This window comes from Periplaneta americana, chromosome 7 (assembly GCF_040183065.1).
Source record: "Periplaneta americana isolate PAMFEO1 chromosome 7, P.americana_PAMFEO1_priV1, whole genome shotgun sequence".
Lineage (NCBI taxonomy): Eukaryota > Metazoa > Arthropoda > Insecta > Blattodea > Blattidae > Periplaneta > Periplaneta americana.
Window position 1 is genome coordinate 111,360,970 of NC_091123.1, and position 16,803 is coordinate 111,377,772.

At 35.5% G+C, this 16,803-nt stretch overlaps 1 protein-coding gene across 2 annotated transcripts in view; it reads left to right on the plus strand.

Moving 5' to 3' along the window:
• LOC138703360 (fibroblast growth factor receptor homolog 1-like) overlaps window positions 1-16,803 on the plus strand; it is a 435,775-nt gene that overhangs the window by 408,449 nt on the left and 10,523 nt on the right. For both annotated transcript variants that reach the window (XM_069831162.1, XM_069831163.1), the window contains exons 18-21: window positions 1,528-1,774; window positions 4,534-4,838; window positions 5,817-6,010; window positions 13,779-13,919. In XM_069831162.1, coding sequence (XP_069687263.1) covers window positions 1,528-1,774; window positions 4,534-4,838; window positions 5,817-6,010; window positions 13,779-13,919 — 887 coding nt within the window. The remainder of the gene's footprint in view (window positions 1-1,527; window positions 1,775-4,533; window positions 4,839-5,816; window positions 6,011-13,778; window positions 13,920-16,803) is intronic.

Here is a 16,803-nt window from a genome sequence, read left to right on the forward strand (position 1 = left end):
TGAAATCTGAAATATAGAAAAAGAGAAAATTGTAGCTACCAATGCATGTGCATGTACTATAATTAATTAAAACTTCATTCATTCATAATTTTCTGCATAAGGGTAGGTCTTTCACTGCAAGTTCAGCATTCTCCAATTCAGTGAAAGATCTGCCCATGGTTGGAAACTATGAATTAATTAATTAAATTTTTAAGAGTAAGTTGTATTACATTGTGAAATTATTGTATTTATATTTCGATATAGATCAACTGAAAATTTGGTTTTCGTGTTATATTCGAGGTTGTACTAGATTGGTGTCAATATGGTATGCATAACCCATTAATAAGTTTAATATGTTAACCAATGTTTTTATTATAGATTATCATCATATTGTCATTGCCACAGCCACCAGTACCTCGTTGTTATTATTGTTCTATTGCATTGTACAAATCTTGCTATATATAGAGTGAAAGTGAAATAGCCTTGCAAATTTGCAGAGCAAATAGCTCATGTTGTATGTAACAAAAAACTATATCATATTGGTGGAAAGTTCATATTTTTTTTTTCATAAAAAATGTTTTTTCTCAAATGTTTAACAATCTCTTATTCGGTAACTATTGTGAGGAGGTTCGTGATTTTTGTCCATATTGATAGGAAATCTAATAAAGAATAATTTATCTCTCTGGCATATTTCAATAGTGTGCACGGTTTTCGTGTAAATTTAATTTTAAAAACCTCAAAATTCAAGCCATTGCACGATGTAAGTGGCAACATCTTGACAGAGAGCAGCTCATCTAGCGAAACACAGAGTTCGTTGACCTCTTACATCTGTATCACGAGTAGAGTGTGTTAGCGGTGATGTTGCCAGACTGCTGAAACTTCAAACTTAATTTTCTAATTAACCGTGCATTTAATCACAAAATGTAATATGTTGTTGTTGTTATCTAATGCTGGGCTTTGGCAACGAAGCCATTAGCGTTCTTGCTCTCCAATATTTTTCTGTGGTGGATCCATCAGGTAGAACTTCACAGGTTATGAGATGATCTTCAGTTAATTAGCATAAGTGTAACCGTTTTTTAAGTGGGCACCAATTTTTTGTTTGTAATGGTGGTTACATCACCCACTCACGTAAACCCCCAGTATGACTGGAGGGCCGCACCTGTCGTTGGTTAATGGGTCCATCAGACCTGGCCAGGAGGAGTTTTAGAGTCCACCGACCTTTCTCACAAGCACCACTTGTGGAACATTTCTACGCCGTGGCAGGCCAGCATAAGAGATGAAATAGCATTTCCTCTATTTCTGATGTTGTGGTTATACCGCCAATACTCGGTCCCCAGAGCCTCATCTGTAAAAGCAGGTTGAGGTTGGGTTTTGGATAGGAGAGGTTATGGAATGCACTTCACTGTCCCTTGCAACCTACAAAATGTAATATAGGTTTTCTATTCGTTCATTCAATCTGCAAGGTTATTTCACTTTCACCCTGTATAGACACACACATATGAATCCTTTAAGAACTATATTATTAATAAGAATCATTTTATCTTTCAGCTGATGCCAATAGTGAAAATTGAAAAACAAAAGTCACACAGCCAAATTGGAAGTACGTCTTCAGGTTCGGACCTCATGATCTCGGAGTATGAGCTGCCTCTTGACACTGAATGGGAAATTAGACGAGATATGCTTACATTGGGCAAGTCTCTAGGCGAGGGAGCATTTGGGAAGGTGGTAAAAGCAGAGGGACAAAACATTGTTAAGCAAGGAGTCAATACCACTGTTGCAGTTAAAATGCTTAAAGGTATGTAACTGAATAAAAGCAAAGAATAATAACTGTTTGAAGAGTCTAGGCCAGTGGTTGTCAGCACTCACTGAAATGGGTAACAGGTAAGCAAGTGGATTATAATATGCCCCGTCATGCAGCAGGAAGAGGGAGAGAGCATATCCTCCAGCAGCCATGGATGCACTATGGTGCAGTCTCTTATCTGCTGTAAGAGACGCTAGCCCAAGGGTGCACTGTGCTGATGACCACTGGTCTAGGCTATTGGAAAACACATTTTTTCCAGCTAGAATTTCGATAATTTTCTATAAAAAGATAACAACAAATATGGAAGGCAAGAATTCCGCTAATTCAATGTCATGTACTGGGGGACTCTCATCTAAAAGTAGTTTTTTTTTTAATTATTTATTTATATACTTTATTTATTATATTTTTAATGAAAGTTGCATTTTGAAAATGTAATTAACCATTTCAATACCCAAATAACTTTCATTCTCTTTCTTTTTTGGTGAAAATTTAAATTAAATCTCTAGTTTTATTATTCGTCTGCACTGTTACTTTTTATCTTAACCACAGTGATGTGAACAGTCGATTATGTCCTTCAGTATCTAGGAGATGTTGGTGAACTTATGAGCATGTCAGAGGCACGTACTCATCAGTACATGTCTCAATCCGCCAACTATTTCTGGACTCATGTCAAAAGTTTGTTGGAACATCCAACTGAAGTACATGTTTCTGGTTCAGAACTGGTTTGGAGTGTGTTGAAACATCTTTTCTGTACCAGTACTGCACATGTTCACAATAGTTATGGATGGTTGTTGGAACGAACTTATTATATTTACATTATTTCACTTCCTAAGCATCTTCAGATTTCATAACCCCAAATGTTGATAAGGTGTCCATGTTTGTTTAGTGAACAAGTCATCAATCAAGCAAGCATTTTCGTTTACTAGTTACTACGGACTTGATTGCTATGCACTATGTAACTTTGGATCATGGCTTCTGACGTCACATGTGGTTTTCTAGAGACCTATCTAGTTCATTTCGGCTGAAAATGTAGCTTTGAAACACGGCCTAAAATGTGAAAAATCCATATTGTTGCCCTGGTTGTAGAGAATACAAACTGGGCTCTGAAATATGCAGTGCAGATGTTTGGTCAAACAGTTGTGACCTGTAGTTTGATGGAATCTTGTAACTGCCACCCTTCTGGGTCAACTGGCACAAACTTTATTTCATCCTCCTAGTGGCTTTCTTTTATTTTATTCTCGAGAATCTGGAAATCTGCCTCTTACGTTTTCGTGTATGATTATTGCTGCTCAGGTATATGACACTTCACTGGGATATGGTGGAATCCAGTGCCTTTTTTTTTTTTTTTTTTTTTTTTTTTTTTTTTTTTTTTTTGCAAGATTGTTAACGATGTCATTACCAGCAGTGTCATAATGGGACAGAATTTATTGTAGAAATACTTGGTTGCGTTGTAGCAGGTTGCTTGAGAATTACATAGCATCACGATGTTTGAAAATGCTAAGGACTGGTATAATTGCTGTAAAGTAGTTTGAATGGCTCCTACTTCTCCGTCAGAAGTGGCATGATTTCTGTGTAGAGTTAAATATCTTGAGAACAGTCTGCAATGTATACCTGCTCCAGTACATCCATTCTTTTCTGTCCGAGATCCACCTGTATATACATGTAACCAGTTCTGTTCTTAATAATGCGAAAAAATGGTTACCTAATGCAGTGGCCCATAAAATGTCTTGAGAAATACCTCTTTTGTTGTGATTTTCAATTAGATCAAGAATTATCATCATCGTTGTTGTTGTCATCATTAGAATTATGTAATGTTATCATCATCTACTATAACATTATTTGAAATATGTCTACATTCTATGTATATTAGTTTAATTCTGTTACACAGTTTGTATTTCATTATTTAATTAATAGTTCATAGTATTTTACTGTTTAATTCATAAGTAACTCTTGTATACACGTAACTTTCATCGAAATCAAATTGTTGTTGTTGTTTGTTGTTTTCTAATGCCAGGCGTTTGACAATAAAGTCATTTGACCTCTTGCACTCCAATATTTTTCAAAGATATTATCATGACTAGCCACTGAAGCACAGATTTTGAGGTAAATCAAATTGTACATATGTATATTTTTTGCTGGTTGAGTGGAAGAGAAGCCCTTACAGCCTTAACTCTGCAAGCTAAAATAAATTATTATTATTATTATTATTATTATTATTATTATTATTATTATTATTATTATTATTATTATTATTATTATTGGCAGCTGGATAGCTCAGTTGATAGAGCAGCTGGCTACAGACTGGAAGGTCCGGGGTTCGATCCCAAGTGGTGGCAGGATTTTTCTTGTTGCCAAACTTTCAGAATGGCCCCGAGGTTCACTCAGCCTCCTATAAAATTGAGTACCGGGTCTTCCTGGGGGTTAAAGGCGGTCAGAGCGTGGTGCTGACCACACCACCTCATTCTAGTGCCGAGGTCATGGAAAGCATGGGGCTCTACTACCTCCATCCCCCTCAAGTGCCTTCATGGCATGTGACGGGGATACCTTTACCTTTACCTTTATTATTATTATTATTATTATTATTATTATTATTATTATTATTATTATTATTATTATTATTATATTACCTACCATGATTATCATTATCATTATTATAATTAATTATTTTATCATCAATATCATTATTATTATTATTATTATTATTATTATTATTATTATTATTATTATTGTTGTTGTTGTTGTTGTTGTTGCAGAGGGTCACACAGATGCAGAGATGATGGACTTGGTATCAGAGATGGAGATGATGAAAATGATAGGCAAACACATCAACATTATCAATCTTTTGGGATGCTGTACTCAGGACGGACCATTATATGTAGTGGTTGAATATGCTCCACATGGCAATTTGCGGGACTTTCTGCGTCAGCATCGTCCTTCATCTGGTTATGAACCTGCCATTGGTTCAGATCTTAAGGAGAAGAAGACACTAACACAGAAAGATCTCGTTTCATTTGCATACCAAGTAGCTCGAGGAATGGAATACTTAGCCTCTAGGAGAGTAAGTTTCATTGATTTCTACCTGTAGTTCAGTCAGTTATGTGCATTATTTTATGGGCTACTATATCATGCCTCAATTTTATTTGATGTTCGGGCTACAGTTGATGACAAAGGCTGCATTCAGCCAGGACAGTGCTGAAATAGCAACTGCACTGAATGTCTTGCTGACCGACAGCGCTGAAATAGCTGCCACCATTTTTTGTAGCAAACAACCAATGGTGTCTTATATTCTGGAGTAGATGGAACAATGGTATGTTTCTTTGTAAATACACTGGACATTTTGGAATCTAATCGTTCAGCCACTCACAACTGCTGTAACTCAGCAAAAATGAATAACTGAAATAGTGCTGTCCCAGCTGAACACAGCCATTGTCTAACATTTTTAGCATAACACGAAGTTCAAGAAGTCTTCATCACATACTGTTCAAGTCAAAGCATATGTGTGATGTCATCTGTCAAGCAATGGGCAAAACCATTTATCCCTAATGATAAAAAAATAATAATAATAAATGCAAAGCAATAAAACCACAATAAATACAAAGCAATAAAACAACAAAGATTTAATTCACTCAAGCATCAATTTTTAGGGATACTCCTCAGTATAGAAACATTGCTTTAAATAAATTGAGCAGCCATTCAGTGTGGCAACATTCAGTTAAAAATAATCATTAGTTTTCTTCTTCTTTTTCTGCAGCTATTATTTCTCTTTGTGTTTTGTTGTTCTTTCCAAATTTCATTATTAGTTCCCCAGCATACTCTGATGAGACCATCAGACATTAACTTCTGGTATATTTTTTTAACATTCGATGAAATTGTGTCTAAACCTCGGCCTATAAAATTCTTTGATCAGATAATATGTTTTCTTTGCTATGCATGGATTCTGCAGTTAAATTTACTGTTCTAAAGTTACTGAATTCTGATTAAAAAATTAAACGACTGTTAATATTATTTAATTATTAAATATTATTATTCTCCACAGTGCATACATCGTGACCTGGCTGCCCGTAATGTTCTGGTTAGTGATGATTATGTCTTGAAGATAGCCGATTTTGGACTTGCAAGGGACATCCACTGTCATGATTACTATCGGAAAACTACTGATGGCAGATTACCTGTGAAATGGATGGCCCCAGAGGCCCTTTTCCATCGTGTCTACACAACACAATCTGATGTGTAAGTGGATTTATATGGGAAATATATGAAGAGTCCACTGAAAGAATGATGGATGTCACTTTCTTGTCGAAAATGAACCAAGACTGTCAATGCATAGCTTAAGACATATAGAATGTGCATAGAGAGTTATATGGCATTAACACTGACAGTCATTGTCCAGTAACGATCGGAAAATCACAGTTAAGCTTTGAGCACTAAGCATTTCAAACTTTCAATTGCTTCTCCTGCAAAATGTATTCCAAATGACATCCATCATTCTTGCAGTGGATGCTTCATATATATATATATATATATATATATATATATATATATATATATATATATTTATACCCGAACCCACGATTTCAGAAGTCGAAATTGCGATAGAAAATCTGAAAAAGTACAAGTCTCCAGGTATCGATCAAATTCCAGCAGAATTAATACAAGAGGGTGGAAGTGCATTATATAGCGAAATTTATAAACTTGTACTTGCTATTTGGGAAAAGGAAATTGTACCAGAACAATGGAAGGAGTCCATAATTGTACCTATTTTTAAAAAGGGGGACAAAACGAACTGTGGTAACTTTCGAGGAATATCACTTTTGTTGACGTCGTACAAAATTTTGTCCAATATTCTTTTGAGGAGATTAACTCCGTACGTAGATGAAATTATTGGGGATCATCAGTGCGGTTTTCGGCGTAATAGATCTACTATTGATCAGATTTTTTGTATTCGGCAGATAATGGAGAAAAAATGGGAGTATAAGGGTACAGTACATCAGTTATTCATAGATTTCAAAAAGGCATATGACTCGGTTAAGAGGGAAGTATTATATGATATTCTTATTGAATTTGGTATTCCCAAGAAACTAGTTCGATTAATTAAAATGTGTCTCAGTGAAACATACAGCAGAGTCCGTATAGGTCAGTTTCTATCTGATCCTTTTCCAATTCACTGCGGGCTAAAGCAGGGAGATGCACTATCACCTTTACTTTTTAACTTCGCTTTAGAATATGCCATTAGGAAAGTTCAGGATAACAGGCAGGGTTTGGAATTGAACGGGCTACATCAGCTTCTTGTCTATGCAGATGACGTGAATATGTTAGGAGAAAATACACAAACGGTTAGGGAAAACACGGAAATTTTACTTGAAGCAAGTAAAGCGATCGGTTTGGAAGTAAATCCCGAAAAGACAAAGTATATGATTATGTCTCGTGACGGGAATATTGTACGAAATGGAAATATAAATATTGGAGATTTATCCTTCGAAGAGGTGGAAAAATTCAAATATCTTGGAGCAACAGTAACAAATGTAAATGACACTCGGGAGGAAATTAAACGCAGAATAAATATGGGAAATGCCTGTTATTATTCGGTTGAGAAGCTCTTATCATCCAGTCTGCTGTCCAAAAATCTGAAAGTTAGAATTTATAAAACAGTTATATTACCGGTTGTTCTATATGGCTGTGAAACTTGGACTCTCACTCTGAGAGAGGAACATAGGTTAAGGGTGTTTGAGAATAAGGTGCTTAGGAAAATATTTGGGGCTAAGCGGGATGAAGTTACAGGAGAATGGAGAAAGTTACACAACACAGAACTGCACGCATTGTATTCTTCACCTGACATAATTAGGAACTTGAAATCCAGACGTTTGAGATGGGCAGGGCATGTAGCACGTATGGGCGAATCCAGAAATGCATATAGAGTGTTAGTTGGGAGACCGGAGGGAAAAAGACCTTTAGGGAGGCCGAGACGTAGATGGGAGGATAATATTAAAATGGATTTGAGGGAGGTGGGGTATGATGATAGAGACTGGATTAATCTTGCACAGGATAGGGACCGCTGGAGGGCTTATGTGAGGGCGGCAATGAACCTTCGGGTTCCTTAAAAGCCATTTGTAAGTAAGTAAGTAAGTATATATATATTACTGAGTAACTTAGTTACATCTTAGAACATGAATTAAATTAAATATATTACTTACTTACTGGCTTTTAAGGAACCCGGAGGTTCATTGCCGCCCTGACATAAGCCCGCCATTGGTCCCTATCCTGACCAAGATTAATCCAGTCTCTATCATCATATCCCACCTCCCTCAAATCCATTTTAATATTATCTTCCCATCTACGTCTCGGCATCTCCAAAGGTCTTTTTCCCTCTGGCCTCCCAACTAACACTCTATATGCATTTCTGGATTCACCCATACGTGCTACATGCCCTGCCCATCTCAAACATCTGGATTTAATGTTCCTAATTATGTCAGGTGAAGAATACAATGCGTGCAGTTCTGTGTTGTGTAACTTCCTCCATTCTCCTGTAACTTCATCCCTCTTAGCCCCAAATATTTTCCTAAGCACCTTATTCTCAAACACCCTTAACCTATGTTCCTTTCTCAAAGTGAGAGTCCAAGTTTCACAACCATAAAGGACAATCGGTAATATAACTGTTTTATAAATTCTAACTTTCAGATTTTTTGACAGCAGACTGGATGATGAAAGCTTCTCAACCGAATAATAATAGGCATTTCCCATATTTATTCTGTGTTTAATTTCCTCCCGAGTATCATTTATATTTTTTACTGTTGCTCCCAGGTATTTGAATTTTTCCATCTCTTCAAAAGATAAATTTCCAATTTTTATATTTACATTTCGTACAATATTCTCATCACGAGACATAATCATATACTTTGTCTTTTCGGGATTTACTTCCAAACCTATCTCTTTACTTGCTTCAAGTAAAATTCCCGTGTTTTCCGTAATCGTTTGTGGATTTTCTCCTAATAAGTCACATCATCTGCATAGACAATAGTGATGCGTCATTCGCGAACGAACTGACTCTTTTGAACAACTCTCTCCTTCGAGCTAGTAACGAGCTAGCTCGCTCGTTGAGAGCTGGTTGTTCACGAGGCACTTCCAGCTCCTTCAGCTCGCAACTCTCAACCAGCTCGTCTCACGACTCCCGCTCTTGAATAACCAATGGCATTCAATGCATGATCACGTGACATCTGCAGTTACTTTGAGAAAGACAGAGAAGGTGAGACCGCACCATACGCCAGTAGCGGACGGATGTGGAACTAATATTACGCGGCTTTCTATCAGCTGATGTGGTGTAGAAAAATATACGTATAACATTGTATAACGTTTATGTTGCAGGCTTTGTTTTTTCATCCGTTTTGTTTAACATAATACGATTGTCCCTGTTATCCTTCTGATTCCTAATGTCATAGATTACACTATTATTCAGTTTCGATATGTTACGCAACCAGCTCTTTGAACAATGTCGTTCATGAGCTATCTAGCCTCTCGTGAATGAACGAGCTGGGTGCGGCACCCAGCTCGCGAACAAAAGAGCTGGCAACCAGCTCGTGAACGAACTGACTCTTTTGAACGACTCTCTTGGGAGCGCAAGGCAACGAGCTAGCTCGTGCCTAAGAGCCAGTTGGACCCATCACTAATAGACAAGAAGTTGATGTAACCCATTCAATTCCAAACCCTCTCTGTTATCCTGGACTTTCCTAATGGAAATTAAATATATTAGCATCTTAAATTTATGTTAACCTGTGAAGTACCATAATATCTTCGATTTCTTCCCCATTTATTCTGTACAGAGTAGAAGATGTTCAATGACAACCCTTTTAAGGGGTTAGGTACAGTTTACAGCAGTAAAATTTTGGAAATATTCAACATTTTTTCCTTCATTACTGTATCTTGTACAGTAACGAAAATTAGTATGTATAAAACACTGCCCTTTAGATTTAAAAAAAATTATTTACATTTTTTTTTCTTCAAAATTCAGTTCACTGTGCAGTGATGAAGTGTTTCCCACATAACTCAAAAAACTATCCAACATTCTGTGATGAAATTTTTTGTGCATATTTATGTATGTTATATCTACAATATTATGCACAATCACTTCTCTACCTTTGATAGATTTCTGATAAAAAATAAATGAATTTAAAAAAAATGGTCAAATATCAGTATTTTCTTCTAACACAAAATAAAAAATATATTATTTATTAAGGAATGTAGTTAAAAGAGCATGATATTGTAAACATGAGTTTCACAATAAAATAAAAGAGAGAGAACATTAAAAAGTTAACAAGTTTATGAGTTATGAGGGAAATGCTTCATGACTGCATAGTCATTCTGACTGCAATCATTTTGAATTCTGAAAAAAATATATAAATATTTTTTTATATCGTAAAAATATTTATTTTTCATATAGCAGAAGGACAGTGTTTTACATATACTAATTTTCATTATTGTACAAGATACAGTAATGGAGGAAAAAAATGTTGAATATTTCCAGAAATTTTACTGCTGTAAGCTGTACCTAACCCCTCAAGAAACATAGTATGTATGGAAAAGTCCTCTGCCATTTTGTTCCTTTGCACTTAGATTTCCCAGAAAGAATTATTTCACATAATCATTTTTTACCCATTATCTGTAAAACACATTTAGAAATGGATTCGTAACACCTCAAAATCTGTGCTTCAATGGCTGACCATGATAATATCTTTGAAAAATATTGGAGTGCAAGAGGTCAAATGACTTTATTGTCAAACGCCTGGCATTAGAAAACAACAATAACACATTTAGAAATACACATATTATAAATGTCTTTGCATTACAGTTCTCAATTTCAACAAATAATTTTGCATTATGTTCCTGTCATGTTTACGGTTTAAGTTTAAAAGTATTTTAATACTTTAATCATTAATAAATCGCTTTAAGTAATGAACGTTTGGCAGTACTGTTGCCTAAATGTAGATCCATGCTTCACCCTAATGTCTAAGTACTGCAGGGACCAGAGCATAGAGCGTTTTGCAGAGCAGAACTTGCAGCAGGCAGTGTTTGTTTACATCTTTTTCCCTTAATGTTACAGAGAAGGGATGTTTTCATGTGTTGGTAAGTGCTACTGAATTTACTACGATGTTGCAATTCTAAAAACCAAGTCGATTTCCCGTGAAAAATAAAAAGAAATAATGCAGAATGGTAAAGGAAAATTCTGTTCCTTTTTTCTTAAAGATTTACTCTATGACATGACTGTTACTGAACACCTTCCACTCTGTATAATCAGTATATTATATTTCATGGTGACCATATTACTTCGTATTAGTGCATCATCCTATTTGATTAAATAAATTTGTATGTTTTTTAGCATAATGTAATTTGCACATGCTTCATGATTGTAACTACTAGTTGCCTTAATGCAACTGTGTAAATTTCATGGAAACACGTGGTTATATATGAAAACCGTTAAATTTGCATTACATTTCGTTCAATCAGTTACGTATTTTATACATTTTACGCCAAAAAGAGTCTGTTTAAATATATGAGATATGTTTCAGCAGAAAAAAAGTATTGTAAAAGATTGTATAAGCTGTAAAATTTTTAGATCGTAGGATTTTATACATTACCATTCATGGCTGTCCTTGTGTAAAAATAAGATTACTTAGAAGAAAATTGCTAGTCTCTCTACAAATCAAAATCGCCACTTCATGCAACTTTTGCCTTTGAGCACACCTACTATTCGAGTAATGGAATCAAAACAACTCCAATAGATTCTATGAGATTCCTCACTAATATTAACAGCATCAAAATGACGATAGAAGAAAAAGCACTGATTCAGTATGAAAAACTTATCAGATTACCAGGAAACAATTGGCATTCATACAGTCCTCTCTGTAGATTGAAAACTCAAAAAAGTTTCATATCCATTGTTCAAGAATTAAAACAGAAAATCAATATCCCGAATTTAAAAGAAAACTTACAAATTAAGCCAAACCCTTTAACTCTATTAAATATGTGTGTGTGTGTCTAATGCTCTGGATTTAACAATGAAGTCATCATTCTTTTTGCTTCCCAATATTTTGATGGAAGGTCCACAAATGTCCTAAGAGTTTCACAATTAGCCAGGTGCTCCATCTCCATGTCCTCTTCTCTGGTGCACAGTAAGCATTTAGGTGAATTCAGTACTCCAATACGATGGAGGTGTTTACTGAGGCAATCATGACCAGTAATCAATCTAAACATGGCCATGGCAGATTTTCGAGGTAGATCAGGAATTAGTTTTGGATCTTTGAATGATTATTTCCATTTTGAATTTTGATGTTTTGCCTGTTCGCTGTAACTTATTCTTTTAATGACTCGCTTTATTGATTCATATGGGAACTTGAAATTTGTTTTTAAGTTGATATAAGTTCCTTTCTTTGCTAACATATCTGCTTTCTCGTTACCGTTCAGTCCGCAGTGGGCCGGGATCCATTGGAAGACCACTTTTTTATTTAGCATTTGAATTTGTTTTACCATGCAATGAATTTCTTTTACTTTTTCCATTTTAGGGGATGTAGTTGAGCTGATGGACTATTAAATATGGAATATAATCTAAATTTAACAGAAGAAATGCTGAAATCAGAAGTAAACACTGAAATATTGAAACAATTGTCTTTAGAGACAATTAATATTAGGTACCCTCCACAAAACTGGCTTCATTTATACACCGACGGATCCTTGATCTCCAGAGAACAAGGTGCCGGTGCAGGTGTTACATGCTGTCTCTTCTCACTTTATAGTTCTCTTGGATATGGAACAACAAGTTTTGATGGTGAAATCATTGCAATAAGTGAATGTCTCAGGAATCTTCTATGTCACATCAATAAATTTAGGAATGCAGTTATATTGTCAGACTCCAAAGCAGCTATTCTATCGATAGTCTCTAAACACACACCTTCATCTCAAACAGCAGAAATAACTAAAATGCTCTCTCAATTAATATCACTCAATAAAAGAATTGTATTCCAATGGATACCATCCCATTGTGGAATCCTGGGAAACGAGAATGCGGATGCTTTAGCAAAGAAGGGCAGCACTGCTACTTACAGACCTGTTACTAAATCTACGTATTACTCTGTGAAAAGATTTATTAAATCTACATACTTAGACTTCAACAAACAAAATTTGATAACTCAATCCCAAGGGGAAAAATGGAACACACTGCATCAAAATCCACAGTTAATTCCCGATTTACCACGAAAATCGTCTGTAGCTGCATTTAGATTGGCAACAGGCCATGATTGTTTGGCCAAACACCTGCATAGAATTGGAATATATCAGTCCCCTAACTGTCCATTGTGCAACTCAAACCAAGAAATGGATTCGGAACATCTCAAAATCTGTGCTTCAGTGGCTGGTCATGATAATATCTTTGAAAAATATTGGAGTGCAAGAGGTCAAATGACTTTATTGTCAAACGCCTGGCATTAGAAAACAACAACACTATTCGAGTACGGTAAGAATTTTAAAACTTTACCTGTACATGCTTCAGAAATAAATTAACTTTTAAAAGCTGAATATGGAAAAATTTGTGAAGTAATTAGAAGCAGAGGCTGGTTTTAGTCACATGAAGGATTGACAGATTACATTCTCACAATATTATCGTTGCTTTAACAAAATATTAACAAAGCTATGTAAATATGTACAGATATGGAATTAAAATTTGGAGCGAGTCTTGATGGGGGCCCACCTGTATGTATGCAATAATTTTGCTCGACTGTCCACAAGTAGCATATATACAGGGGCTCTTGTTTACTGTACATGCGCAGTGTGTTGGAAGCGAAACTTATTGTAAGGAAGCTCCAAATTTTATTTCTGTATCTGTACATTTTATCGCTTAATTTAAATTGCTGAAATAATAGTATAAATAAATAATTAACATTATTAACAGCAGTATTCAGTAAAGGTAACGTTCTAAGTACATGTATAAATCACTGAAATGGACATTGTTTTGTAGGTGGTCATACGGTATTCTCCTGTGGGAGATCATGACACTGGGTGGCACTCCATACCCTTCAGTGCCAAGTGTTGAGAAATTATTCCAGCTACTTCGCAGTGGACACAGAATGGAGAAACCGCCTTGTTGTTCACTTGAAATGTAAGTTTTAATATTCATAGAAATATGACCAAATGTGCACAATATAATTTCATCATTTCCTTCCACAAGTTATAACTGCCTAGTAGAAGTCTTCAGAACATGTATAATGTTCTTATATATTACAGTAAACTAATTTCGAGCAGAATTAATTTATAACATATATAAAAGAAGATCTTATTGTATAAGGTAAGCCAATAAATTACATCTGTAATATAATGTGTAAGTCGCGAAATTTTATTGTCAGAAGTTGATGCACTGAATCTCTGACAAGCGGGCTGTTATTTGCGCATGCCACTTTCTGAACATTGTCATACTAACCGAAACCTGTTTCCAGGTGTACGCCAGTTAATTGCTGGAAATGTTCACTGCCTGTATTTAGCCATAGTTAGACATCATATTAAAAAAAGTTCGAAAAGCGTGGTTGCTTATAAGAGGGAAGAATTATTTTCAAATTCGTCTATGTTCTCTTCTATGCACTCAGTATAATCCTCACCATTTTCTTGTTTATTCTTCTTCTTAAACTCACTGAGTCAATTTTCACATAAGAATCGTACATAAATAATTGTTATTCTGAAGCATGCAGTATTCTCGTAATGAACACACTTAACAACTAATTGTCAACAATTGACCAACTTGTTTTTCACACCAAAAGTGACACAAAACATTGATTATCTCAACTTGAAACACAGGTGAATTTTTACACCGATTTTTCTTAAAAACGCGATTCACATGTCACAAGTCAGCTTTACAGGAAGCTATACCTGAAAAGCCAGATTTGTACTATTCAGATGTATTTTAATACCGAAAGACATGCTGCATGTTTTCTGGATGAGAAGAGAATGTTCCCACTGCTGTACAGCCTACTTGCAGCTGTTGGATATCGTAAAAATGGCACTGTAGGTTCCATAGCTAGATTGCAGCCAGTCTGTTGCATCACAGACAATTTGCAGAATGTTAGCAAGTTGTTAATTGAAATCTACGATATATGAAATTGTCTGTAACAGAATCAAAGTGATAAAATTAAGGGGTTCAAAAATTCATAGAGAATGCCTTACCTCTTGCTTCTTTTAAAGCAGTGAAACTTCTCAATAGCGGACACCACCTGGCATAGGTGCTGACTTTGGGGGGTCAAGGCACTTTCTGCCCCCTCAATGTATAAAGCCAAGGGCGTCATTCACCCCCCCCCCCCCCAAAAATGAATAGAGAGGCCTCAATCCTCCAAATAGTTCAAATAGAGATTCCTCATGTTAAAAAGAAATAATTAATTTGTTTGGAAGATGAACTAAGGCATAAGTAAAAAATGGCTATTTCAAATCCATAAAGAGGATTATCTGTCCCAATGACCATGCTAGTGACGCAATTCTCAATGCCCTCTTCCTTTCTTTCCTCTTGCATTTGAGATCAGTGAATCCCACATGATGCAGCAGTGACCCCACTTCTTTGTCTATGATTCACATCTTTTTAGTTCAGTTCAAATCTACCAACTCATCAGAAGTAATTGCTAAATTACTATAATTTGGTTTAAGAGACCATTACTTGCTTTAATGGTCATAAGCTTATATGTATTACAAAGCGGAAATGATACGGAATTAGCAGGTCAATATCAACAGTATATTCGATTGTATTTTTGCCTAATTAACAAATCATTATTAATGTTCAACATTTTTTCATAAACAATTTAAGTTGTTACAAAATTTAAAAGTAACAGTTATCAACATTCAGTTTCAGTGATTGTTTTTTGTGATGGTCATCATCGCAAGTGTATGATCAGTGATTGCAATGTACTATTGATAATGGATAAATTCTTAATAAAGAAAACTGTCCAAAATAAAACTGCAATGAACAGGAACAGAGGGTTGTAGCAGTGGCAGTGAAACTAAATAGCTCATGCTCATCACTGCTGCAAGTATCAACGAAGAGTGAACAAACTCAATGAAAGGGAAAAAGGTAGTGCATTGGACCGTAGTTTTCAACGCAGTTTCCATGGGTATTATATGAAAAATCAGACGATGTTATTTTCTGTAAAATATGTAAGGACATTTTTGAGAAAAAGAAAAATTGAAGTTTTCTAGGATTTTTGTGCAGAACCCTGTCCCCTCAGTGTTTCAAAGAACTTGGCAGCTATGCCTCCCAGAAATTAAAGAATGCCCAATATTGAGATGGGTCTGCTGTTGGGAAAATAACAAAATAAAACTACCATATTTTGACACATTGTTATTTCGAATTTATTTTTTCTTCTTCCCCTCCCCCTCCCCTTGTAAGGAGGAGAGACCCAAAGGCTTACACTGCAGCCTGAGGTTCATTGTGCTTATCATTCCTATTCTTGTGAATGATTGGATAGCCGAACAGCCGTGCTCTTGTACAAGTACAGCACACTGCATCATGAACTTAACCCGGGCTATTGTATGGATGATGATGATATGTGAATTATTGACGGCGAAATGAGTCCGAGGTCCAATGCCTAAAGTTACCCAGCAATTCTACTTCAATTGATTGAGGGAAAACCCCAACCAGGATTTGAACCCGAGTGCGCTCATTTCATAGCCAGACGTGCTGACCATTACTCCAAGTAATTATGATAACTTTGACTACAGAATTTTTATATAATACCTAGTACTTACATTAAAAGGTATTGAATGCTGTATATTATTTACATTATGAAAAAAATCCCAACTGAATAATTTGACAAAACATTTAATATCAGTCCTACATTTCAAATTTTCAAAACTCTGGAATTTTTGTCTACTTCCTTGTCAATTTCTGAATTATATTTTCTAGATACATTTCTACACTAGAAGTGAGTTTAAGTACTTGGACATCACCTTTCTTTATAAATTTTTTTTTTTTTTCACGTTCTTAACGTGTTTTGCTGCAGCCCCAATTG